This window comes from Sycon ciliatum, chromosome 10 (assembly GCF_964019385.1).
Source record: "Sycon ciliatum chromosome 10, ocSycCili1.1, whole genome shotgun sequence".
NCBI lineage: Eukaryota > Metazoa > Porifera > Calcarea > Leucosolenida > Sycettidae > Sycon > Sycon ciliatum.
This window is the reverse complement of record NC_088652.1, coordinates 9,104,436-9,132,173: the sequence shown is the minus strand read 5'-3', so window position 1 is coordinate 9,132,173 and position 27,738 is coordinate 9,104,436. Positions and strand designations below refer to the sequence as shown.

Below are 27,738 nucleotides of genomic sequence, written 5' to 3'. Positions count from 1 at the left end.
GCGCAGAGCCCGAAATGCAGCCGACAATGTTCTGCCCACACTAGCCTTCACTTTCTGAACATTCATATACACTGCACGGGTAGTCTGTTGTTAGATTTTGGTTTGGCCTGCTTCCGCATCTCTTCGCTAACTTTTGCTTCGGAGATATCCGGAAGGAAAATCTCTAACCTTGCTTCCTGGATATAATATCTCCATAATTAAGTGTTTGTGACACTTATCGTTTGTTCCCAGGTCCTATGGTACTGCAGAATAACCTTGCGGTGGATCAAATGGTACGAAAACGTCATAGACATATTTAAGTGAACTCATGAAATGCGAGACGAGAAAGAATTAATTTTTTGGATGGGCACATAAAATAATTGTAATATTGAGTGTGATAAAAGACTGAAAGTGAGTACCCTTTGAAGTGGGTCCATCCCGTAAAGATCCAGATCACACGGAGTTCTGGTTAGTGGTCGCTTTGAAAATAACCGAAATCAAGCCTCTTTTCAGGGCAAAAGAAACACAATGGATGAAAAGGCAATACAAAATTTAATGCAAACCCAGAAAACCATACATGGATTTTCCGCCCCATTGCGAGGTCACAAATACACAGCCACTAGTACCGCATTTCGCGTCCGGACCGTGAAAGTGGTACTGTGTATGTTCATGTGAGTGCGTAGATTTGGAGCAAGTTCTATGACATGCTCACCTCTTAAAAATTTATTTTATGTATGTATTTATAACAACATCTCAAGACTCGGTGGAAACACTGGCCACTGTTAAGAGAGTGGGTGATTGCCAACCACGGCGATAAATAAAAATAAGGGGAGGGAAAAAAGAAAGAGTAGCAAAATGAACAGCAACATCAACTCCATGAGAGTAAAGTCACAAACAGGCAGTGTACCCAAATTCTTTGAACATGTGCCAAGTCATGAAGCGTTCTGAATAATAAAACTGTGTTCTGGGGCAATATCATCATTTTCTCTCAGGATCACTTGCATGTCCTTGTACCGTTATGAGACACAGATTCAACATCATGGTGTTGATTTCCACATTCCCTTTATTCTATGTCACAGTTGACTCGTGTTAAGATTCCTTCTATGACAAAATATTTATTCTTTCACAGCGGCCATCAAATTGTCAGAATGCGCATGGTGCGGTCGTAAACGAACCGGATCGGCTACAAGATGGATTCCAGGGCAGTCTCGAGGATGCTGCATCCACTCATGTGAGTATTGCTGTGATCTTTTCTCATGGTGTATGGAAATTAAAATACCTGCAATACATGATTGTGGTCTTCTTCTGTGGTGCATGGACACTGAGGGGCCTGCGACATCTGACATCTGGAGCAATTGGATTTATTCTCTCTTGATAATAATCGAATACGGATTGAGACAGGCATGCTCCTTTGGCCTGCAGAGACGCACTGTAATTGTCCTAAACCTGCCGTGAGCATGTGGAATGTCCAACTATCATGCTCGCACTAATACGACACTCAGCACAAATCACATGTATGTGCATATACGAGATGTTGAGCTTCACAGGACTCTGTGCTACCATGCTCTACGCTTTATAACTGTACTAGGAGGAGAGTTTCACCATTAATTTTGAATACTAGTTCCGGTATACAGTTTAAAAGTGTCACTCTTGATGAGTAGTGCTAAGTCATGAGAGCCTAAGGGCGCATTCTAACAAGTGATATTCGCTATTTACCGCTATAGAAATGTGTAATAAACGCTCTATCCATCCGGATTTTGTTGCTCCCTGCAGGGCTGCTCCATATTAAATCGTTCAGAATCAGGTACTGCAATAACGGAGAGCTCCTATGAAGCGATCGGAGCAGAAACAGCTAAAGCCAGCTCTAGTCCGCTTGCTATGAGGCCAACTCAGGCTCAAACATCCAGTTGCATCACGAGTGAAGATCCTCCGAATCAATCCACTGAGGTATGTGCAATTGATGTTCCACGCACTCATATTCTTCATCTTCTACTTGTTAATAATGATCTGTTCGTTTGTTAGAGAAAAAGATGGAAACAGGAAAAGCCTGAAGAAGTCTGGCTTGCTTTTTTGACAATTTGGATTGGACTGGGTTCGCATACTAAACACAGCAGCAAACCATGCCATACTATTCTTGTAGTGATACGTTTCTGTGCTTAGTAAGATTCCGCCTTTCTGTCAGGATGTTTGAAAATCTCATTTTGGTGTTTATCGCTGTTCTCCAATTCATTTTTCTCTTTGATGCATTGAACTTGCGCAGGCCACGGGACTTCAAGCTGCTGCTGAACACAGCCACCTTGAATCAGTAGACAAGATGTTTACGTATGAAAGTGTGTCCTACATTCATCCACTACGGCCTATTAATCAGACGGCGGCAGTGACTTCCGCTGCTGCTTCAATGGACAAAAGAAAGATTCGAACCAAAGATGAGAGCGCAGATGACAGCCAAATACCCCTGCAGGTGTATTGCCTGGCAGGTGAACCTCGCCCAAGTATTGAAGATGGTGCATACGAGAACGCACACCAGAAGACTGCATATGACCAGGATTCAATCCGGATCAGTACGATAACGTCAAGTTTGTTGGCGGAGCTGGGAAGCACCGGACCACTCCAGCAAATACAGGAGAGTCTATCTACGACAACGAAGTGATACTTGCCAAGGTAAAACTTTATTCTGAATTTGCGTTATGGCATTTAGAAGCTGTCAAAATGAAAATGATAAGAGGAGATAAATTCTCTGCTCTCTCGATCCTACCCTCCGTCTGACGCATATTCTTCCGCAAAGTCACAATCACCTTGGGTGGATAAACGCGCTTGTTGTCTCGATTATCTCTCTCTCTCTCTCTCTCCCTCTCTCTCTCTCTTGTTACTTGACGTTCTTCGGTAGCATCTTCGTTGAGGAGATGACCTGACCATCCTTTTATCTGCCCGGTTTCGAATGGACTCCAGCATCACGAACGACTAGTTTTGAAATATTATACGGTCGCATAACCAGATCACGGCAGATCTAATGCCGTTGTATGGACCTTGAATCATTCACAAGTGCTGGAGTTCAAACCTCGCAGAGCATGCTACATCACATGCGTACTATCTTGTTTCCACCCTTACTCCTGGAGTATAATTTAGCTAGTATTTGAGACAATGAATGTTATTCAGTGTCTCAGGGTATAGGCCTCTGGAAAGTAACTGCCTCAATCTTGCATGGTACTTTCATTTGGTTGCTCTACTCTTCCTACCAGATGGAGCCAACTGCTGCTAATGACCACACATATAACACTTTCAGGGAGGTAACAGAGCCCGTTCCAGTCCTGCCGATGCTACCATACGACGTATTGGATCCTTCTCAGGTTCCTGTCAACAATGTAACTCCCGCGTTCGGAAGTTCGACAGAACAAGCCAAGGCGAATGCTCATCAAGACGAATGCACGTATGAAAACACTCCAAAGATAGCGAAGCATTGAATGTTCCTCTTAAAACTATAAATTCCTAGCTTGTACTTTCATCTTTTACAATAAATATTAAAACCCTGCTAAAGATCGAACAATGTTCACTTCATGACAGGTACATCTGGTATAAATATGTCGAGTCGCCACTGGCTTTTCCACAATGCACGCAAATTGTATTTTACATTCCATAAAAGAGCAACACCCTTTCAATCACTTTCTGGAATTCATGAAGGTTTCAACACAAAAGGTACCCGCGTTCATTTTTTAAACGTTACATAGGCTTGCGTGACGCGAGCTGTGCCAGGATGTACGCAGTAACTAATGGATGGGACAGAGGCATTGTACATATCACGTGCATTTAGCACTTACCATCGACCATGAGTTACAAACCTATCGTTGTTGTCTGTTATTCTTGTTTTATTTTTTGATCTTTCGAATAGATAGTGCATTGAGCACCTATCATCGAACATGAGTTATGTGTCTTACATTTATTTTTTTACTTTTATTTTTTGTTTTCCTCTCTGCTCACTCTGCCTGTCTTCTGGCACATGCGAATACGTGGACTTACTGTTGACGTAAAGGCGGACGTGCGAATAATAATAATAATACATAATACATATAATATGAATGTGTGTGCGTGTGTGTGCATGTGTGAGATATAGAGAATGAATGTGTGTGTGTGTGTCAGAGAGAGATTTAGAGAATGTGTGTGCGGACGCGCGTGTGAGTGTATGTGTATGTGAGAAAAGGGAGAGAGTGTGGGTGTATGTTTGTGTGGTGGTGTGGGCATGTGTGGATTTGGCATTTGTCCCCAGCTCTATTCTATATCATTCATGCAGGAACTACTGCTGCATAGCCCCAAGTCTGAAGATTTGGCAACTTCACGCCTGCACCTGTGACCTGACTCTTGCGCTATGATACGCGTCGCCCATGACACCCCTCGAAATTTCCCACCTTGCTCCCCCTTATGTTCTGGCTGCCCGTTTTGGATCCATCAGTTGCCTGATGATCGTAGAGATACGTGAAACTCGGAGTTGTGACAAAGCTTCCAAACTCTCTCTTGTGTACAAGGCTCTGCCCTACATGGGCATTGAGCACTCTTCGGACAGTGAAGCACACCACTTGACTAATACATAATAATATATATTTGATGTTTATACAAAAGAGAAAGACCAAGGAACTACAAGTTACGCTAAACTGTCCACTAACACCACCAGTTACTAAACAATCAGATCATGTGATAACATTGCACGACACTGATCGACGGTACAGTCAATACCGTCGATCAGTGTCGTGCAATGTTATCACATGATCTGATTGTTTAGTAACTGGTGGTGTTAGTGGACAGTATAGCGTAACTTGTAGTTCCTTGGTCTTTTTTCTCTTTTGTATAAATTAAACCTTGGCTCTCCATCTGAGTCCATAATTGAAGTTCGCTCCGTTTACGAGGAAACGTTAGGGGACTATGACATCATCATTCATTTTCTGTGGTCATGATTGATTTTTTTCTTTTATTCCCTTGTAATTACGCTGGAAGCTGAAGTGGTTTGTTACGTGTTTTCGGGGCTGCCGAGCATCTTACCTGCGCCGCGGATCACGTTCCACCTTTTAAGACCAGTGCCGCCTTGATGGTTTGTAGGCTGGTCAGCTTTAGTAGTATGCTGATTCTAATAATACCCTGTGTCTGGTTGTGGGTTGGAAAATGACTTTTAATAATAGCTGGTTGGCATGCTACAATTGTTTTCGGTTCTTTTATAATGTAACTCGGACTCAGTTCTTTTATATACTCGATTTGGTACATTATTGCATTCCGCTTGGTTTTGGCATTCTGTATCACACTTTTGTGGTTTCGCAACTAAAGTTCTGCGTCACAGTCACTAAGTGCACTAGTGGAGTATACTACTACTAGTACTGAGCACTGAGAGTACTGTGACCACACTGCTCACACACACACACAGTCAGGATGACACGCACTGGCACTTCTCGGATCATTCACTGAAGATCTGGGAAATGTTCAGTTGTGCACACTCTCAAGTCAATGATCAAGCCGTGCACTGTCTGCAGTGAAAAGTGCAGACCAGATCGGCAAATCACAAACTGCAGTGTAAGGTGCAGAGACCAAATCCGCATCACAAAGATAAGTGGTCCCTGATGAAGAAATCCATTCTCTGCTGTATTCACGTCCAGTGACCAGTGACCAGCGGGTTGATATAAAAAAAAGTAAAGTTTGCACGTCCGCGTTACAACGGGCTATACAGTTGGGTTGAGAAACACAACCAGCTTAGGAATTTTCGCATGTGCCCGGCCACCACCATGCCTGTGATACCAGGTTGGCAGATGCAGCGCCTAACGGCGAGGGTGAGGTGGTAAGTCTCACAACCAATGTCCGAAAAGGGGGCTAACCTCGATAGCTGCATCCTTGTTACCCTCACTCCGAGTAGTGAGTGGAGTGATATGCTGTATGATTATGACTGAGACACAGGCGAGTTTCGGACACGTACACATCCTGCAGCTTGCAAACAGAAGGGGACTATGTTTCCTGCTGCTGCGACTGATATTGTGCATGCGTGCAGTATAATGTGAACAAGCACAAGTGCTTTAAGTACGAGCACTTGTCCATGTATCCGACTTTTAAAGTCAGCAGCAGCAGCATGCGGTTGCAGCTCTCAATAGAATTGTGCTATGCATTGACACGTACAAAATTTTCACACATAACTACAACATGTAGATTGTTTTTGTGAAGGAGACCCGCTACATTTAGCCACAGATATCAAACTACAATTCTCACATACTAGTACAGTCATTGTACTCATACAGTAGAATATTAGCTACTGCTGTTTGCCAGAGTCTGTATAGCGAATTGTACAGGTAGGTATGAATGACTTGTGCAGCTACATGTCCATACTGTAACACACAGCACACAGGTTCAAGAGAAAATCTCCAAACAGTAACTAATTATGCAGTGTGGCTACAGCTACGTGTAGCTGATCTCTCTAGCTTGCTCTACTGGTAACCAGTGCCTGTTCTAGTATAGCTACTGCTTTTCCGGCTGTGGATCTGCAGCATGGGGGCAAGAGCAAGTTCACTTCCTACTGGAGTGAAGAAATATCGTGACCGTCTGTGTGCTGCTTACAGCAATGTACTGCTTACAGCAATGTGCAGTTCTGCATACAGGAGTCTGATGCGGAAAAAGAACGAATCTTGCAAATGGACGAGCTTTATGCTGATCTACATGTGGTGTCCAAGCAGAAGTTAAACACTAGGATGCGTCAATCAGCGATACTTGGCACAACTGCGAGGAATGAGCAGCTGGCTCATTCATTTGCGTCTGAAGCTAGGAAGCTGCGCAAGATGAAACTTGTCGAAATCCTCACTGTCAAGAAAGCCATGCGAAAACGCATGTACGGGAAGACTTTCCGTACCATTGCATTCTAATCGGCTGGAGCAGGCAAAACTATGCTCTTCACCAAGAAGGGTCCGTATGAATGGGCAAGAGGGCGTATCTGGCCCACATCGCTGTCCTGCGTGCACAGGAGCTGCGCTTGGCAGAAGTGCGCAATATCACAAGCATCGCTGAGCTGCTGGATTTGCAAAATTACGGCATCATAAAACTAAGTGAGCAGGCTGAAGTCATTGATTTTGTTTGCAATCATCCTGAGTCTGTCTGCATCATTCTCGAGATAAAGCTCGCCGACTGCAGCAAGTTCATGATCGACGTCATCCAGGGCAAAGAATTGCCCGGAATCAACCTGATCCTCACGTCACACCTTTCAGCAGAAGCAATGCAGCTGACACAAAGCAGCGAGATTGTCTTCCATCGTCGTCTGGAGCTGCTGGGCTTCGAGAAGGGGAGTTTGAAGCAGTACATTTGCAATGTTCTGTCGGCAGACGATGGAGCCAAATTGCTAGCGGAGCTTCGCAGCAACCAAGACCTGACCACAATGATGCGCATACCGTTTTTAGTCAAAGCAATCTGCAGCCTCTTGTGCAGCGCCTTGGAGCATTCACAGGCAGCCTCAACCAGTTTTGGCGCTTACTGGCCACTGAGCTAGACAGTGAGTCCGTCAATGTGTTGATCGAAGCCGTAGTCAATCCACAGTCCGCATCGTCTACTCAGCCACAGGATACCGACCAGCATTCCACAGGAGCAGAGAGTCTCAACATGACGAGTTTTCTCTTCACAACACACGACCACATCATGGAATGGGCCGACCACGTTTCCTCCTTTCTCTCGCTGGACGAAGCAGAGCATCTTGCAGAAGAGTGGCTGGCTGGCAGGGTCGACCTGGAGTCTGCTTCGGAAGTGGTCCGCCGCAAGATTGACCCAGCCGTCACCAAAATCACCTGCAAGGATTTCGTTCATCCATTGCTAACCATATGGATGAATCGGGTCCCGAGTGCCAGTACACAAATTCTGCACGACTGCCTGGCCAATGAGGCACAAGGATCGGCCATTCAATGCTTCACCGTCACTCCCACGTCAAAGCTACCTCCATTTCCTCAATCCGACGAAGCATTTCAGCCACACGCCGCCCAGGACAACGTCAGTAACGCGGAACGAAAGCAACGAATCCTCTACGCCTTCCGGGTCTTTGCCGAGCACGTCCACGCCCAGCAAAGCAGCATCGAAGACATCCCCAGCATGCAAGCCATCATCAAGCAGTACGGATTAGATTTCGATGGCGTTCCTCTCAGGTCATCCGATTGCCAGGCCCTCAACGCAGTCGTGATTCACCACCACCAGTTCATCACCCACATCAACCTGTTCAACTGTGGTATAGGTGATACCGGGTACGCATGCATGGCTGATGGGATGGCTCTACTACGCAATCTGACGTACATCGACCTGCGAGCGAACAACCTAACAGATCCTCACACGGCCCATATCGCAGCGTGTATCGCATCCAACAAGTCAACACTGCGAGCACTCTACACTTCCGTGAACCTCTTCAGGTGCAATGCTATGGCCACCGTCTACAGCAACATACATCGCTGTACGGGACTGCTGGTAGTGGACCTTGGAGGTCCAAAGTGCACCGATCCAGCAGTGAACCTTGACGCCATCACCACAGTCTGCAGCAGCTGTCCAGATCTCCTGTTCGTCGGTCTCTATGACAATGTACTGGATATGGACGATCTATCCCAGCTAGCACCATTGTTAGGAGCACTGAGGCTGAGATGGCTGGTGCTGACCAAGGTTGGGATGAATCAGAACTCGGCTGCGATCGTCAGTCGAATAATTCAACAGCAACACGAGAGTTTGATGTACCTCTCACTCCGTCGCAAAGAGCTAACTGGAGATTTCCTGGAAACCGTTCGTTGTGAGCTGAGTCAGTGCCGACGCCTAGAGCAGCTGTGCCTGCACGAAGATTGCCTCTCGTCTGGAGCTCTGCTGGTGCTTGCGTCCCTGCTGCCCAGTTTGCCCATGCTCTCCATGGCGAGAGTGGTGAGGAATTATTTCCGAGATGCTGACGACGAAGCAAAGCTGTTCGCCGCCGCTGTTGAGAGCTGCTCATCTCGGAAGGAGCTGTTGATGCCTGAAATAGCTCTAGTGTCTCCTGGGCTGGGCGAAGCTCTAAGTGCCAAGGCTAGAGATGATCTGAAAGTGCAGTATGTGCGAAGTCGCTTGTACGACCAAGTGAAGAATGACGAAGAAGAAGAGGAGTACGGCGATGAAGGAGATCGTGAGAGTGAGAAATGAGGAGGTGAGAGGATTGACATGGACGGATTTCTGTCCTTATGCAGAAAGTTTCGTTTTCGTCTATCACTTCCTCCTGGCATACAGTCCGTCTGTGTATGTGCTTATTAGTATATGTGCGTATGTGTGCATGCGTGGTAGTATTGCTGCGTGTGCGTGCTTGTAAGTGCGTATACATGTTATGTGTATACTTGAGTGTGCATGTGTGTGTGTGTTTGTGTGTTCGCTTGTATGTGTGTCCGTACGTTTGTATTTCCGATGGACATTCCTTCCTTCATTTTCAGGCAGTTCAAGGGATCACTGCGTTGACCTTTGACTTCTAGACTTTGGACCCTGTAATTGGATGTTTTTGTTCCGTAATTTGCTCCATAATTCTGGACTGTTGCTGATAGAAGTTGCTCTATAGAACTATTCGTTTTTGTTGATGTGGTTTTAGTTGATATGGGTGATCATTTCTTTGCATGTACATGTACATAACGTTATACATAGTATGTCTGTATGTATGTTTCTAGTTTTTTTAGTAAATTTTGTTAAAATGTTTGTTGTACAAAGTGAGTAGAAAAGAGAGAATAGAAAACACAGATGAAAATGATCATTGAGAACTAACATTCATAGCATCATCACCTTGCCACTCACGTACTTCGAAGTAGTTCTTACTTGTGCATAGTGTAATGTTTTTACTGGTCGTAAGTTTCTTGGCAAATCTTTGTATCTATTGAATGGGATACTGTTGTAAGATATCTTTTTCGCAAGTCAATACTTCCCCTCCGTTTGAGATTTCACTTTCGTGTTAGTATTCTCTGACGGGTGTTCTTCAAGTACGTGTGTGAATGTGTGTGTGAATGTGTATGTGTGGGTTTGTAAATGAAAAAGTGAATATGTATCCCCTGTCAAAGCATAGTTATGAGGATTTTGCGAGCATAATTGCGAGTATAATTCCACGATTTCGCGAGCATAATCCGCCAGAGCCTACCGGCAGATTATGCTCTCGAAATCGCAAATAATTGTGCTTTCGCGGAGTCTCGCATTGTGCTCGCAAAATTCCTCATATGCTTAGGTGCGCGGGGATACCTATTCACTTTGTTGTATTTATGGAGCCTCGAAGTTCGGAAAATAGTGCATTTTTCGTACTTACAAGTGGCCATAAGTAAACAAAATACATGAGCATCCACATACCAAGGTGCCCATGCATGCTAGAGATCAGCATGAAAAGGAGAAAAGAGTGCTTCTTCCATTCATTAGTTGACTTCTTTTGCAAACATATTTTTCCATCTCCAAATTAGTTTGAGTTACCTTTGACAATTATCATGTTCAACAGTCTTCGTAATCATCATACTCGTCCAACCGATTTCACCCTCACCTTGTGAATAATCGGATCATCTCTTCCGTAGCTTCACCTCTCCTTCCATCATGACCAAACATCAACATGTACAGTCAACTTCGCTAATAACGACTGCGGATATAACGACAATTCGCGAATAACGACCGAATTTCCATGCCCAGAGCAAAGTCCCATCTAACTGTATACATTTAACTTCGGATATAACGACTATCTGAATAACGACAATTCGCGTATAGCGACATGCTTTTAGTGCCCCGAGGTCATTATTCACTGCTTGAATAACGACTTTCTGGGCTTTTGACAGCTATTTCAAGTACCTGTCAGTCAAGTACAATGTACCTATCATGCAGAAGTACCGGAACCTATGGTGATGTATATTATTATAGGCACACATGCACATGCAAGAAAATGCAGCCAAGGGGGCCGGGGGGGGGGGCTTTTTCTTCCTTTTTTATGTTGGCTTCAAAATTGTTGGATTTACCAGCACACCTATATGTATACAATGTACATGTAGTTGTACATGATTGTACAGTAATCATAATACATTTACATCATCGTACATGTACATGTCTCTGGTCCTGTAGATGGCCCAAAAAGGCATATTTTTCAATTGATTTCCCTTGCATATCGAATTTTTAGTTCCTTTCAACTGCAATATGAAAATAGTACACATTGACATAGAGCAAGAAAAGAGCTTGATTTTGATATGCATGTCATACTATACAAATTTGGGTTCACATACATTCAAATGGGACTTCGGTTATAAGGACACTTCGCGAATAAGGACACTTTTCTGATGCCCCGCCGAATGTCGTTATTGACGAAGTTGACTGTACCTCATTTTTTTAATTACTAGAGTGTTGTCTGATGATTGCGTGAGCATGAAACTTAAAGTAGCAGCGAACAAGCCTTGATTGTCCTTGTTGTTCTGTTGTGTATTATGCTCTGCCTTTGTGGTGTTGAGCACTGTCAGCACTCTGGGTATGTCCTTCCGGTAATTACTAGAGCAATATCCATAGCCTGCACAGGCATGGCTGCTAAAATCCAGAGGTCATGACTTCGTATCATGCATAAAGTACATGTACGAAGAGTTTGCAGACTATCCGTCAGTATCTCGCCCCCCCCCCTCCCCCTGGGATACCTGATAAGAGCTGCTTCACTCGCATCTTCTGCTACATGTACTGTATCATGCAGGCCACCACACTAATCATGTGCATTGTACACAATTGTGTAGCCTACATACTGATCTCTGGTATTTCGACGTACAATCGAAGTACAATCATGTAGTTATGCTTTTACCTCCCAAAGGATTCCAAATTATGCTCCAAAATTTAAACCATCAAATTACGCCAATAATTACGTCGGCATAATCCGCCGTGGCCTAGCATGTCGATATTTTATGATGTATTCATGTAATGAATTCAGTTTAGCGTAGGCGCACATCTCGCAACTACGTATCTGCTGCGCTACAGCGCCCTCTACGGTTCTGGCCGCGGCACTTGTTTAGCGCGCCTTGCCGCGACCGGCAAGACCGCCTGCTGTGCATCACATTAATTTATGCGTACGCCATCACAATAATTAATTCAGTTTTGATCGGGTCCGAGTCCGCAACGTGGCACATCTCCTTGCCATTCTCAGTTTTGAGTCTTCTCTGCTTTGGCTCATGCCCGACTTGCATCCTGCTGCCTTTGTCTTTTGCTGGCCCACGCCAAAGCAGCATGTTCTCCCCTAACTTACCTTCTGCGAGGATGCATCCCGATTTTATTACCAAATACCTGCAAGAATGTTGCTCCCGCTTTGAACTGCTAGGTCCTTTTTCCTCCTCGCTTTTTCCTTTTTTTCATTGCTCCGGTGTTGGCTGCGTTCCGAAAAAGAACGGCCGCTTCCGTTTAATCCACCATCTCTCTAGCCCAGAGGGTCAAAGTGTTAACGATGGAATTTCACGTGAAGATTTCAGCTTGCATTACATCACTATTGATCACGCGATCGATGCCATTATGCAGTACGGTCGTTCTGCTTATCTTTTCAAACTTGACATTCGGAGTGCTTTCCGCATTGTACCTGTGCGGCAGGAAGACTGGCCTCTGCTAGGTATTCACTGGCAAAACCAATATTATTTCGACACTGTGCTCCCCTTTGGCTTACGCTCCAGCCCTGCCATTTTTAACTCTATTGCCGACTGCCTTGAATGGATTGCTCGCTATGAGTTTTCTATTACTGACCTGCTCCATTATCTAGATGATTTCCTTTGCATTTCTCCATCGGAGCTGGTGGCGAACCAACGTGCTTCAATCCTGCTTCGCTGTTTTAACTATGTCCAAGTCCCCTTGGCACCTGACAAAGTGGAAGGTCCAGCTCAAGTGCTGTCGTTCCTGGGCATCGAGCTGGACTGTGGCAGACTGGAGGCCCGGCTACCAGACACCAAGTTGCAAGATCTCCGCACCTTGCTCGACCAGTATGTCAACCGTGGCGACATGACCCAACGCGAACTCGACTCACTATTGGGAAAACTCTCCTTCGCAGCTCGGGTAATTATACCTGGTCGGACATTCATGCGCCGACTCTGGGATATTTGTCACCGCTACAGTCAGCCACACTATAAGATCAAACTCTCAGTCGAGGCCCTGGAAGACCGGAAGTGGTGGCAACGCCTCCTCTCGCAATGGAACGGAAAGTCCTTCTTTCATATGCCAAATTGGACCCCGTCTCCCGACATCCAATTGTTTACTGATGCCAGCGGTTCGATCGGCTGGGGCGCATGTTATGGCCATCGCTGGATCCAGGGACAGTGGTTGCCGGAACAAGCCGACTACTCCATCGAGTGGAAGGAGATGTTCGCCATTGCCGCAGCTTGCTCCTCCTGGGGCCTTGAATGGCGCAAGCTCCGCATACTCGTGTACTGTGATAACGAAGCCGTAGTGACATGCCTGTCCAATGGTTGTAGCCGCTCCCCCCCAGTCATGGACCTGATACGACGGCTGTTCTTCATGTGCGCTAACTTTGGCTTCATTCTGTCAGCAAAGCATATTCCAGGATGCACTAACAAAGCCGCTGATGCTCTGTCTCGTTTTAACATGCAGGCGTTTCGCGAGGCGGTTCCGGGAGCTCGGGCGACAGCCGACCTGTTCCAGTCATTCTAACTGCCGCGGATGAATTAGCAGCACGATATGCTGCTCACGCTCTATCCGACAACACCAGACGAACGTATTCCGCCGGCGAATCTAAGTATCTCAAGTTCTGCCAACTTCAAAGATGGTCCCCGTTTCCCGCTTCAGACCTAATGCTGAGTAGTTTTGCTGCCTCCCTAACCCAGTCGGTCAGACCAGTGACTATTAAGGTTTACCTCAGTGCTATCAAGAACCTGCACCTGGAGCTCGGTTATGTCGACCCGACCGAGGGCGCGCACTTCCTCAAGCGAGTGGTACGCGGTATTTGCCGTTGCCATGGAGTAGCCGCTGTCCGCCCCAGGCTGCCAATCACATTTCCTATTCTCTGCAGTCTGGTTGACACCTGCCTAGCTGCTCCAACCATGTGCCCTCACGACAAGCGCTGCCTGCATGCCGCTATGCTTGCCGTGTTCTTTGGTTTCTTCAGATGCGGTGAACTGCTAGAAGCACCTACCACGCGCGGCTGTTTGACATTCGAGTCAGGGATGCTCCATGTGCACCTACCACGCTCGAAGACAGACCCGTCCGGGGAAGGTACGACGGTGCTGATCGGGCCAGCGGTGCCGCCATACTGCGCTGTGAGAGCCATGCTCACCTACCTCACTGCAACCGCCTCTGCTCGTCCAGGCAATGCTGTGTTCATCCTGGCCAACGGGCAACGCCTCAACCGCAGCACTTTTACAGCCCACGTACGCACGCTGCTTAGCACCAGCGGCGTGGCAAACTGGCAGGACTATGCAGGCCACAGCTTCCGTATCGGGGCCGCTACCACTGCTGCCCTTGCTGGCGTCCCCGACCACCAGATCCGCTCCGCGGGACGGTGGCGCAGTGATGCATGCCTACGCTACATCCGGACACCACCGTCATCGGCCCGAACGCTGGCCAGCAAACTATCCTCAGTAAGATCATCTCCCTGACACCGATGTTTCTCAATTCACACAATTCCCTCATAATGAACTATGCTATGCTGCACTGCAATACTGTTGTGTATGGGTATGTACTGGCGGTATGGCGAGTCACTCATAACTGGTCTGCCTTTCTATTGCGGCATTATGGCCTTATGGTCCTGCCTTTCCATTGCGGCAATCACAGCCTCCGGGCTTCTGCCTTCCTGCGGCAATCACAGCCTCCGGGATTCTGCCTTTCTGCGGCACTCGCAGCCTCACGGGCTCGTGCCTACCTTGCGGCAAAGACCAACCAGTTCCTCGTCACCAGTACTTACCCAACACAACCTAGCCATATTCGTGTGGTGTATGCCTGTCTGCATTCCGTCTGTGTGCGCGGAATGCTAATGATGTATGCCTGCCTGCATGCCGTCTGCGTGCGCGGAATGCTAAACTCAGGTAGCAGCCTGGTAGCAGCCTGGTGGCAGCCTGGTCGTAAATTTCATATGGCATTCAATTGATCGTAACTTTGGTGTCTCTCGATGGATTTGAGTGAACGTTTCACCATACACTCCTGCCACTATGCTGGCCCTCTGGATATGATTTAAAAGTTCTTGCGCTTCACTGAGAGGCTTTCCAGGCCGTAAAAACTCAAAACTCCGGCATAGTGCCACGGTGTGCGAGTCACCCAGGAGCCCAAAAAATGCATTTACATGTTTTCACATTTCTTGCCCATTCTGTCCGTGCACGGGATCCAAACCTAAAAAAAGTCCGGAAGCAGCCATGGGTGGTGGGATAGGGCCCCTCAACGTGGCCCTGGTATCTGTCACAACGGCACGAGTGGGCATTCTCTCACAGGCTCCCACAGACCTCAGTCAATTTTGGAATTTTTTAGGTTGAGCACGTTCTACGAGGTCGTATCTTTGATACAACATCCAGTGCTGGGACCTCCACAGGAAGCCATTTCCACAGCGCTGCAAACCAAATCCAGGATACCCTCAAAAATCGGCAAAGACTACCACTCACGTTCCACTACTGCCTAGTACTGAATCCTACCTGACTTCTTGACACGACTCAAACTTGCCAAAGTCACTAAATCAACGTCAATTACAATAATCAAGCCACATATCTGCAACGTCACGAGGGTGCTTGCAAAAGTCCTGCTGCGCGTCGTTCTGTGAATCGTCGTCTATGAACGCGTTTTCGGTGAACCGTCGGGATACCGATATGGTGATGCTACTGATTGCAAGGAGTTGTCACAAAACGGAAGGATACTTCTAGCTGACATGACACGATACGGTCATCTCCACAGGTTTTTGTTTGCTCGATGACGCTTTCCTAATACTGCATTTTTGCACAAACAATTTTCCTTCCAGCTTCATTTTTCCTCTTTGTATTCTTCTTAGTTTGCGTCAGTCTCAATCATGCCATTACACAGAATCTCCTTTGGCGTACCAGATTTAGCGTCCACTAACTATTCTGATTCGACTGGCTGTCGTGTACGCAAGAAGAAAATTTACACGACGGTTCCTGCTGTTAGTACTCGACCTGCTCTGTTCATTGCCCCAATTTGTATTGAATTGTCAGTTCTATAAATCATGCACATGTATGTTCTATCAGGAGTTCCCTGATAGTTGTTTGGATTGAGCGTTTTTCACGTCTACATGGCAGCAAAATTCCAGTACCCAGTTGTGTTTGCCGCAGTTACACCGTTCGTGCAATCTGTTTTTTATTGGCTTACTGGAAGGACCTTTTTGCTTCAAACGTTTCCGTTCCCATCTCCCTCAACCTAATGTCCCTCCGTATTCCTACCCTCTGTACGGACAGCTTTGGTTTTCGTTCCATATTCAGGTGTTATTACGTTGTATGTATTTATATTCTGTACCTCGTACTCACTCCAATAAGTTAAATTTCGGTCTTGAACTGCATAATTCTACTGCCGGTACTACGTGTCTCACAACGTTAGGCTCCTTGTTCTGTTATGCTGGACCCATTTGACTGTTTCCAGTAAGAGAAGGGATAATTGTTTTAGCTGTTCTGCCAATGACATCTTCGAATAATTATGCTATGTCACAATGTGACATGACATCATGTGCAGTACTTTTCTACACCGTCTTTTCATGACTTTGTAGGTACGGCTCGTGATGCCATTTCATCCAAACAGCCAGATGATGATAACATCGCAAACCCCAAATGTACTTTTGTTACAGTGCAACTCACGGAGTACGTGCCCAGGTGCGACGTACACCTGCTTAGTAACTTTTTCCACTTCCCGAGGTGTACATGTACATTATTTTTATCCGAGTTCCCACTGTATTTGGGGAGGTATAAAAAGCATATCGAGGACTAGTTACTTCATGCACCCTGTGTTTCCGTTCCATTGACATCCTTTGTGCGTCAGGTGAAACGCACTGGTGCGATTCTCAACAGAAGAATTGAGAGGTTCCTGCAAACAAATGCCGGTAGTTCCGCACTGCAAGTGCAAGCATAAAATTAATTACCTTCCGGACAATGGAAACGTTCTACTATGTAGGTGCATAACATACGAGTAATGTGCCAATTCTCCGGAGAGCTTCGCAGCAAAAAAAAGGTGGTTTCCTTGATAATCCAGCGCGTGAGGCTCAACATACTGTAGGGTTTAATACGAGTATAGCTGTATCCATTCAGGGCACTAGCAATTGCACGTCAAGGCGTACTCCAGAGGACTCGGTGTTACATCTTTTCACGATTTAGTCGTAGATCAGGGATCTATGTGGTTGCTATTGTATTTCAAATAACCCAGTGCATAGTGATATTGTGGGTTTCAAACAGAATTTCGGTTACTGTTTTGTATGTCGTACAATTGCATCCATTTTACCGATCAACCTGGTCTCCGGGATTGTGGTTCTGATTTTGATACTTGATCCACTCGATCAAATCCGCCATGATTCCGTCTCGTGACGGGGCGGTCGGACCAGGGTGGGTTGTAGTGATATCACCATGTGGTAGTTAGGTCTCTCGAGTACGTTGTAGACGTCTCCAACTTCAGTCTGGTTTTGGGTCTATATTGACGTGTACACGGGCTGGAAGAGCTCCAAACATTGTACAGCGAATCCTTTCCATAGTGTTGGTATAGGCGAAGGAAACCTGCCTACATAATTTGAGGCAAACCAGAAAGAAAAATAGCCAATCATATCCGGTTAACTCAGACATGCTCTCAGTAAATGATTTCCATTTTATGATTGGAGATATTTTTATGTTTTCATTTCAAAGATGCCCATAAGTAGTGAAATAACGAAACGGATAACTTGATCAAGGTGGTCATCATTCTGTATCATAATCACAATCTCCGTGGACCAGCACCCGCCGATACTGTCCCTGAAAACGGATTGCCAGCTAAGCATGCCAACTAAACATTCATACTGTACTTGAATCGTGTCTGCTTAACAGATGTACCCTTTACCATATCAATGATGGAATGAGTGCGTCTTTATCCGCTCAATTCCTCGTGCCAAACATCCGCTCTGGAGTTACCACTGGCTGCATGCCGACCAGCCCCCCATTCTCTTTTGTTTGGCCGTGCTTTGGTCTGTATGCTCCTGTACTAGTATGTACATTTGACCTCATCGCTATTCTGTTCTGAACACAGGTATCATTTGACTCACTTCAGATTTGAGCAAGGTCTCAGTCGAGGCCAAGGCTACGAGTCATCCCGTTTTTGAGATCCATCTGGGACATTCTACCGTCCACATCGGCCTCGGTGAGGTTGTCGTGGTGTGGGCAGGACGATCACTTGCTAGAAACTCATTGATTTTATCATTCAAGTCGTGGCGGGGCACTGCCAAACTGAGTCAGTCCAAGATGGAAATGAATATCACCGTTTGGGTATGCACGATCGTGTTTATAGGGCTAGTCGAGTCGATGGGCCCGAAAATGGGAATGTCTTCACCGAGGTCTACTACAGCTCCTACAATCGCAACACAGCAATATGGTACGCTTAATTATTACTGATATACAGTCTCAATTAGAGGCAGCAATTAAGGCGATATTTCAAGGAATGGGTGTTGCTCTCAATGTGGAAACTTGCGCTTGCAGACTCGACTTGACTCAACTTCTGTCCGCACCCCTCTACATGTTAATGCACCAGACCTTCCAATAGGCACGCCTGCCATAAAGTACCATTCTCAGCTCATCAAGTCGTGACTCAGTCAAGTCACAAGTACGCTGCACTACATACGTGTAGATTCATATACATTGAAGTCTGCTCTCAATCTGGCTATTGGATATTTTATTTTTCATTGATATCAGACTCTGCCTCATTTTCTCTGTCCTGCGCTGATGAGTCCACAAAGGACGAAACAGAGATTTCCGCAGATTGAGTATACAGTGCAGTCTAGAAAGGTGTGTAGCCTCTGGGGATTGTTTACAACCCTGTTCATTGTTATTGGCACGATGGTATTATCTGTGCTGTTACAGCCGTCAAGAGGACAATTTACACCTCCAACCCGAGGGTAAAATACATCCCCATCTTTCGCATTTTTTATTTATTTTATATTTTTTACAAACAAAAACACACCATTTGACGGCACAAAGCAGCAAGGCAGCGATAAGAGATATGGAATGGCCGGAGCGGGGAGAGGCAGGGGCAGCTTGACCGACCATATGCATTCCCCTTTTTGGAATATTTTCTTTCGGTGTTAAAGGTGACTTCACCTTTTGGCAAATGCTAAAATCTCATAATTATACTGACAGATATAGATAGGGTTACAGTTCACAAACTGGGGTCTCCTACAGATTTCCCCTTTCTAAATGTAGGCCCGTATAGCGGTCCTTGCTACTGCGGTCCTTACACTTTCTCTCTATCTCTCTTTAGAACAGTATACTCTCTCATAATAGAAGTAAGAAGTGAAGTGGAACATGTCCTTCTCAAGCTACCTCTTCGTCCCTATTGCGAAAGCTAGGATCCGTGACATGTTGAATGTGAATATCAACTTTACCTATTTGTATCGACACAGTTTTGCCGTTCGATATAGAGCGTGTGTATAGCCGTTCAGTGTTTGGTTAGGTCTACATCACTCTGAGCCTCATCAATCCCGATGTTTGTATAATGTAGCTTCCCAAGGATGGGGAAATTTGGCCGGGTCTGAAGCTAGTTGCAGTCTGCATAACATAAATTCTTTTAATACAAATTCAATCTTTCAAATCATTGCATTCGCAGTTCCACTGGGTGTGAATTTATATGATACGGATGTAGGATCCATGCAATAGGTCTTTCCCATTCTTCGAATTCCAAAAGTGTTTAAAAGTCACTTACAGGGGATGCTACATGTCTTACTAGTAATATTTTGTTTTGCACTGCAGGCAATTGGACTACGTGTACACCACCCACGGGTATCGCTAAAACCAGGATGAGAGTCTCGCTGCACAGAGTTAACTTAACCAATGGCAGAGATCCTTGCTCGATGACTGGTTGGCTTGCCGAACCCGTCAATCAAACACTAAAGGAGTGCCTCAAAAATGCGTGCAATGGGATCACCAATCAACGGAGCAAACCGGTGTGGGTCGGTCTACACGGAACAGGTGTTTGGAGTTGGATGCGCTCTTCTACATTACTAGCACAAGGGACAAGCGTCGCTGGTTCCGGACAGAATAAACGCTGCGCCACGTACACTTTCCCTGGTCCCGAGAATTACATGGCATCTTCTTGCGATGAATTGAACTACTACGTATGCCAAGCGTTAGTGAGTAAGTAACTCCATTGGCTAAGAAGCTCTTACCATGTCTCTGGGTTAGAATTCTGTACCGTAGTTGGGGCAGCCTTGAAAGAGAATATCTATCATTCAAGTCAATTCCCAAATGCATCAACGTACAACTGTAGAAATGTCCACTATCCCCAAAGGACTGTTATGTATCACCCACCCTTATAGTTGACTGTGTCATAATACGAGGCCCGTCCTTTTTTGTGGCGAACGGCTAATGTTTGTCGGCCAATACCATGAATTATTGGACCATTTTAGCGCAGTCTGGACGCGTCACGACAACTGAGTGCACGTGCATCTGCCCCGTAAGTAACCATTTTGAGGATACTGAAAACTCACAAAAGGTGGAGTCATCACTCGTTTGGCCCGCCATTACATCATGAACTTTGAACCCAGCTAAGTACAACCTGTAACGCGACTTGTTACCATGCTTCGTGTTGATCTTTTTTTCCTTTTTTCCTTATAGAACCACTGAAAAATACAACCGCGTTAAACGCGACATCAAGTTCCCTGCCCACTACCACGAACGCAAATACGAATGTGGACTCCGTTACTCCGACACCGGCCATATCCAGAAGAACTTCCGCGCAGTCCGCCACCACAACACAAGCATCGCTATCACCTTCAACGTCAACAACCACATCAATGTTGAAATCCCTCACGACGGCACCACCCTTCCTGTCGTCGCTACCGAAAACAACAATGTCTCAGCCGCCCTTAACCACAACAAAATTGCAGCCTTCAATTGCATCGCAATCACATCTGACGTTAGTAACTTCATCAACGTTACAATCGGGCACAACGAAACCTAGTGTTCAGTCTTCAGGAGCATTACCAACATCATCCACGCCACAAATAATTACCAATCAACAGTCAATTCAGTCGACCGTAGCAACATCGCATCCCTTTACGTCTAATGAGATAAGGTCCAATACAGTTACACGACATGTTCCCACTTCAATGGCCCCAGCACATATGACCCAGCCCACAATGTCGCAACGACATACATACACCACGCAGAATTCGCCAAGAGTCTATTCTCGTCACTCCTCCTGGCAACCAATACCAACACCAACTGATTTGGGGGACCAGTCAGTAACTAAGGGCACACCATTTGCGTCCAACACAAGCGTTGTTGCAACTGCTGGGGATGCTGACGACAATCTAGAGAAGCCCGTTAAAGAGCAACAGAACTCCGCCACACCTATTGGCTCCGGTGTTGCCGTCTTGGTTGCTGTCGTCTTAGCCATTGTGATCCTCGTTGTATGCAAGAAACGGCAACAAAGAAAGCTTGGCCTTTGTTCCCAACACGGTGAGTAGTAATTTACTCTTAGGAATATTATTAGTTTTGCTCGGTTATACATGTGCGTAGTATAATCTTCACTGGTGAGGGCGGGTGGGGTTTCACTGCGGTATGTTAACACTTTTTTTGATGCACATTGGATTAACTGAGTGAAGGATTTTTGTAACTATGCGATAGGGTAAAGATGATACTTTTCATCATTTTCATCATTGACTGTGTAGTGGCTTATGTTATCGTTTCTATTGAAGCCCCATAAATTGTCAAATACAGATACAGAGGATTTACTCAGTCTCGTGACAGATAGCTGTTTCGATCCGGCTGTTAATGTGCTCTGCTCGCCGATAGTGAAGAGAAATTAACCAGGCGTCTAGGCCTTACGCATTCGTCTCCTCAGAAGAGATCAGAGTCATTCACAGTCAGAGTACACAGGGGATTTGCATGTACATGAACATGTAGTAAAGTTTAACACAATTTCACTTGGATGGCGAGCCAATGATTATTATTATTATTTTGCTTGTTCGCGTTGGCATCAACCTGCATAAAGCAGGTATATAGCCTTCGCTTAAGCTGCCATAAAAAAGAAAGCTCATCCTAAGCGAGAAGGCTAAAGGAAAATATAACGATAACGAGATACAAAATACAAAGAAATCCAATGAGTTCAACATACAATTCAAAACAAGAAGGAAAGGAAAGAAAAACAGAGCCGAATCTACCGATTGATCTATCAATCGACAAAAGGGGACTAATCCGTTAATGTTGCAAAGTATAAGCTGATTGTAGCTGCAGATCTCCAGGCCAAGGCCAGCATATTGCCAATTTTGGATCGGTCTCCGCAGCATTTGATGTGGTAATTATCATAATGGTTGATAAAATTGTTAGAGTATCTAGAGTATCTAGTGTGTTAGAGAATCTAGTGTAATTGTATCCGTTATTATTGTTAAGAGTATCTTGTGTAATTGTATAACTTCAGCCACTACACACAGCACACATTAGTTCCTTCAACTTTCGACTGGGTGAGCTGCCTCAGTGCAACTAGATCCTCGTGTGATGGTGTGAGGGAGTTTGTGGATCTGGAATGTTTCAAGTCGTTGTCGATAGATCGCGGGAGGGTTGTTCTCGGGCGGCCTCGGAACCCTGAGCTTCCTGGTTGAAAGTATGCTGACATAGCCTGCTGCACCGTGGATGAGGTGTCTAGTCGAAGCATGTGGCCAAGCATTCTCCACCTGGCAGACTGGATGATTCTGCTGAGTGGCTTGGAGCCAGTGCGTTTGTACAGTGCCAATGATACAATTATAATTATAGAAAAGGACCAAGGAACTACAAGTTCAGAGGTGCTGTGTATGTTCTGTGCTAGAGCTGATATCCAGGTAGTTGTAAAACGTTAGTACTGTCGTTCAGTGTCGTGCAATGTTGTTGCATGAGCTGATTCAGGCTGATTGTTTAGCAACTGGGGAGTGTTGCAGCGTACATGCACATGTACAGTATAGCGTAACGTGCAGTTCCTTGGTCCTTTTCTTTTCCACAATTTCTTTTCTACAATTTCACTTTTTGAACATTTGTACACACTGCATGGGTAGTCTGTGCTTGGATTATTGGTTTGCCTGCTTTCACACCTCTTCGCTAACATTTGGTTTTGAGATATCCGAAAGGAAAATCTCTAACCTTACTTCCAGGATATAAATTATCCTTATGTGACTGCAACACTTATCACTTGTTCCCAGGTCCTGTGGTACTTCAGAACAACCTTGCGGCGGATGAAATGGTAAGCACGCGTCATAGACTTTTCCTTTGAAAATGAATTCATGAAATGCGAGGCCAGGAACAATAATTATTATGGGCACATAAAATAATTGTAAAAATGAGTGTGATAGAAGACTGAAAGTGAGCAACCTTTGAAGTGGGTCCATCGTGTGAAGATCCAGATCGCACGGAGTTCTGGTGAGCAGTCGCTTTGAAAATAACTAACGTCAAGCCTCTTTTCAGGACAAAAAATGGATATAAAAGGCAATACAAATGAAAACCCAGAAAACCAGAAATGGATTTACCGCCCCATTCCGAGGTCACAAATACATAGGCACTAGTACCGCATTTCGCGTCCAGACGGTGAAAGTGGTGCTGTGTATGTTCTTGTGAGTGCGTGGATTTGGAGCAAGTTTTATGACGTGCTCACCTCTCAATAATAGCTCAAGTCCATGAGAGTAAAGTCACGAACAGGCAGTGTACCCAAATTCTTATGTGCCAAGTCATGAAGCGTTCTGAATAATAAAACTGTGTTCTGGGGCAATATCATAAAGTTCTCTCAGGATCCCTTGCATGTACCGTTATGAGACACAGATTCAATATCATGGTGTCGATTTCCACATTTCCGTTATTCTCGCCTGGACTATGCCACAGTTGACTCATGACACGATTCCTTTTATGGTAAAATATTTATTCCTGCACAGCGGCAATCAAATTGTCAGAATGCCCATGGTGCGGTCGTAAACGAACCGGATCGGCTACAAGATGGATTCCAGGGCAGTCTCGAGGATGCTGCATCCACCAATGTGAGTATTGCTGTGATCGTTTCCCATGGGGTATGGACACTGGAATACCTGCAATAAGACTGTAATCTTTTTTATGGTGTATGGACACTGAGGTGCCTACAACAAGTTTTATCTGACATCTGGACGGTTGAAATATTCTATCTAGATAAGTATCAAGTACTTCGAAGTACGGATTGCGAAAGGCGCGCTCCTTTGGCCGACAGAGAAGCAGTGTCACAGAATTGTACTAAACCTGCTGTGAGCCTGTGGCATATCCAACTATCATGCTCGCACTCTTATTACTAGCACATAATTATAACATGTACGAGATAGTGATCTTCACATGACTCTGTGCTGCCATTTTCTACGCTTCATGATACTATACTAATAGGAGATTTTTTCATCGTTTGAATACAACTACCTCCATACAATTTTAAAGTCACTCATGATGGATAGTGTTATGTCATGAGAGCCAAAGGGTGCATTCTAATAAGTGATATCCGCTATTTACCCCTAAAGAAATCTGTAATAAACGCTCTATCTATCCGGATTTTGTTGCTCCTTGCAGGGCTGCTCTATATTAAATCGTGCAGAATCAGGTACTGCAATTACGGAGAGCTCCTATGCGGCGATCGATGCAGATAACGTTAAAGCCAGCTCTAGTCTGGTTGCTATGAAGCCAACACAGGCTCAAATAGACAGTTGCACAACGAGTGAAGATCCCCAAAACCAATCCACCGAGGTAAGGGCAATTGACGTTTCATGCACTCGTGTTCTTTATTTTCTTATCTGTCCATTAGTTTGAGGGAAAGGTTCAAACGGGAAAAGCCTGAGGAAGTCTGTGTTGAATTGTTGACAATTTGGACTGGACTGGGTAAGCATGCTAGACACAGCAGCAAACCATGCCCTACGATTCTTGTAGTCATACGTTTGGGGGCTTAGTAAGATCCCGCCTTTCTGTCAGGATGGTTGAAAATCTCATTTGTAGACTGTTTATCCCTGCTCTCCCATTCCTATTCTTTTTTGCTGCATTGACTTTCCTCAGGCCACGGGGCTTCAAGCCGCTGCTGAACACAGCCACCTCGAATCAGTAGACAAGATGTTTACGTATGAAAGTGCGTTCGACATTCATCCACTACGGCCTATGAACCAGACGGCGCCCGTGACTTTCGCTGATGCTTCAATGGACCAAAGAACGATTCGAACCAAAGATGAGAGTGCAGATGACAGACAGATACCCCTGCAGGCCGTGACAAGCAACGGGGTTTACTGTCTGGCAGGTGAGCCTCACCCAAGTGTTGACGATGGTGCATACGAGAACGCTCTATCGCCACACCAGAAGGCTATGAAGACTGCATCTGACCAAGATTTCAATCCGGATCAGTACGATAACGTCAAGTTTGTGCCCGGAGCTGGGAAGCACCAGACGACGGCAGCAAATACAGTGGAGTCTGTTTACGACAACGAAGTGATACTTGTCAAGGTAAAACTTAATTCTGGATTTGCGTGGTAGCATTAAGAAGCTGTCAAATGAAAATGATAAGAGGAGATAAATTCTCTGCCCTCTCGATCTTACTCTCACCGTCTGACGCATATTCTTCCGCAAAGTCACAATCACCTTGGGTGGATAAAGGTGCTTGTTGTCTCGACTCTCTCTCTCTCTCTCTTTATCTCTTTCTCTCTCTCTCTCTCTTTCTCTTGTTACTTGACGTTCTTCTGTAGCATTTTGGTTAAGGAAATAACCTGACCATATTGTCCCTGCCCAGTTTCGAATTGACTCCAACATAGTTTTGAAGTATTATACGGTCGCATAACCAGATCACGGCAGATCTAATGCCGTTGTATGGACCTTGAATCATTCACAAGTGCTGAAGTTCAAACATCGCAGCGCATGCTACATCACATACACATACTATCTTGATTCCACCCTTACTCTTGGAGTATAATTTAGCTAGTATTTGAGACAGCTGAATGTTATTCAGTGTCTCATTAAATAGGCCTCTGGAAAGGAACTGCATCAATCTTGCATGGAATTTCATTTGGTTGCTCTACTCTTCCTACCAGATGGAGCCCACTGCTGCTAATGACCACACATATAACACTCTCAGGGAGGTAACAGAGCCCGTTCCAGTCCAGCCGACGTCACCATACGACGTATTGGATCGTTCTCAGGTTCCTGTCAATGATGTCACCCCCGAGTCTGGAAATCCACAATCACCTTGGGTGGGTAAAGCCGCTTGTTGTCTCGACTCTCTTTCTCTCTCTCTCTCTCTCTTGTGACTTGATTTTCTTTGGTAGAATCTTGATTGAGGAGATAACGTGAACATACTTTCCCTGCCCAGTCTCGAATGGACTCCAACATAGTTTGAAATATTATTTGATCGCAAAATCAGTTCACCGCAGATCCAATACCGTTGTGTGGACCTTGAATCATTCACAGATGCTGAAGTTCAAACACCTCAGAGCATGCTACATCACATACGTACTACCTCGTTTCCACCCTTACTCCTGGAGTGTAATATAGCTAGTATTTGAGACAATTGAACGCTATTCAGTGTCTCATGAAATGGGTCTCTGGGACGGAACTGCATCAATATTGCATGGAATTTTCATTTGGTTGCTCTACACTTCCTAACAGATGGAGCCCACTGCTGCAAATGACCACACATATAACACTCTCAGGAAGGTAACAGAGCCCGTTCCAGTCCAGCCGACGTCACCATACGACGTATTGGATCGTTCTCAGGTTCCTGTCAACGATGTAATTCCCGAGTCCGGAAGTTCAACAGAACAAGCCAAGGCGAATGCTCATCAAGACGAATGCACGTATGATAACACTCCACAGATAGCGAAGCATTGAATGTTCCTCTTAAAACTATAATTTCTCAACTTTTATTTTCATCTTTTACAATAACTATTAAAGCCCTGCTAAGGATCGAAACGTGTTCCATTCATGACAGGCACATCTGGTTTAAATATGTCGCGTCGCCACTGGCTTTTCCACCATGCGTGTAAAATTATATTTTACATTCCATAAAAGTACAACGCCCTATTCAATCACTTTTTGCCATTCATAAAGGTTTCAACACAAAGGTACCCGTGTTCATTTTTTAACTTTACATACACTTGAAGTTCTCTCCGTTTACGAGGAAACGTTAGGGGATTATGACATCATCATTCATTTTCTGTGGTCATATTGATTTTTTTTCTTTTGTCTCCCTATAATTCCGATGGAATGGTAAGTTTCTGTTTTCCCGATGACCTTTCATATTCGCCTGGTGTGTTCCCAATTCTGATTTTTTCCTCAGCTACATTTTCATTTCTTGTATCTTCCCCTAACTTATCATGCCACTCATCAGGGTGATGACTGTTTCTTCTTCACTTCTCCCATGCACCACTAAGTATACTCGTATCAAGGATATTTTCACAGCAAAACAGGGTTTGCCGGGTGTTCGTGGCCGTCGTGAGTTCCCTTCGAGAACGGACACAACATTTTTTTACAGTGGAGCAAGGCTAACATCTTGAAGTATGAGGCGTGAACAAAATTAATAGTATGTCAATGTCACATTTACAAATGCGCCGACCCTGCAGAACCAAGCAGCAGGATATCTAAACAGGTATTGCCGAAGTCCTTCTTTCCCTCCTCGACAGGGTAG

General features: G+C 45.3%; 4 protein-coding genes across 4 annotated transcripts; all 4 read left to right on the top strand.

Moving 5' to 3' along the window:
* Nucleotides 1–834: 834 nt before the first annotated feature.
* On the top strand, nucleotides 835–2,634 carry LOC135826621 (uncharacterized). Its single transcript, XM_065339224.1, has 4 exons — nucleotides 835–861; nucleotides 1,109–1,210; nucleotides 1,753–1,926; nucleotides 2,240–2,634. Exons 1-4 carry the CDS (start codon nucleotides 835–837, stop codon nucleotides 2,627–2,629), a joined length of 693 nt encoding a protein of 230 aa, XP_065195296.1. The 3' UTR covers nucleotides 2,630–2,634.
* Nucleotides 2,635–12,462: 9,828 nt separating this feature from the next.
* On the top strand, nucleotides 12,463–13,605 carry LOC135826620 (uncharacterized). The gene has a single exon (XM_065339223.1). It carries the CDS (start codon nucleotides 12,463–12,465, stop codon nucleotides 13,603–13,605), a length of 1,143 nt encoding a protein of 380 aa, XP_065195295.1.
* Nucleotides 13,606–13,745: 140 nt separating this feature from the next.
* Nucleotides 13,746–14,549, top strand: LOC135826619 (uncharacterized). Its single transcript, XM_065339222.1, has one exon. The coding sequence runs from the start codon at nucleotides 13,746–13,748 to the stop codon at nucleotides 14,547–14,549; it is 804 nt and encodes a 267-aa protein (XP_065195294.1).
* A 3,694-nt stretch (nucleotides 14,550–18,243) lies between these two features.
* LOC135825879 (mucin-2-like) lies at nucleotides 18,244–27,504 on the top strand. Its single transcript, XM_065338517.1, has 9 exons — nucleotides 18,244–18,486; nucleotides 19,857–20,240; nucleotides 20,721–21,566; nucleotides 23,279–23,319; nucleotides 24,002–24,103; nucleotides 24,651–24,824; nucleotides 25,128–25,565; nucleotides 26,147–26,305; nucleotides 26,721–27,504. Exons 1-9 carry the CDS (start codon nucleotides 18,357–18,359, stop codon nucleotides 26,940–26,942), a joined length of 2,496 nt encoding a protein of 831 aa, XP_065194589.1. The 5' UTR covers nucleotides 18,244–18,356; the 3' UTR covers nucleotides 26,943–27,504.
* The last annotated feature ends 234 nt before the right edge of the window (nucleotides 27,505–27,738 follow it).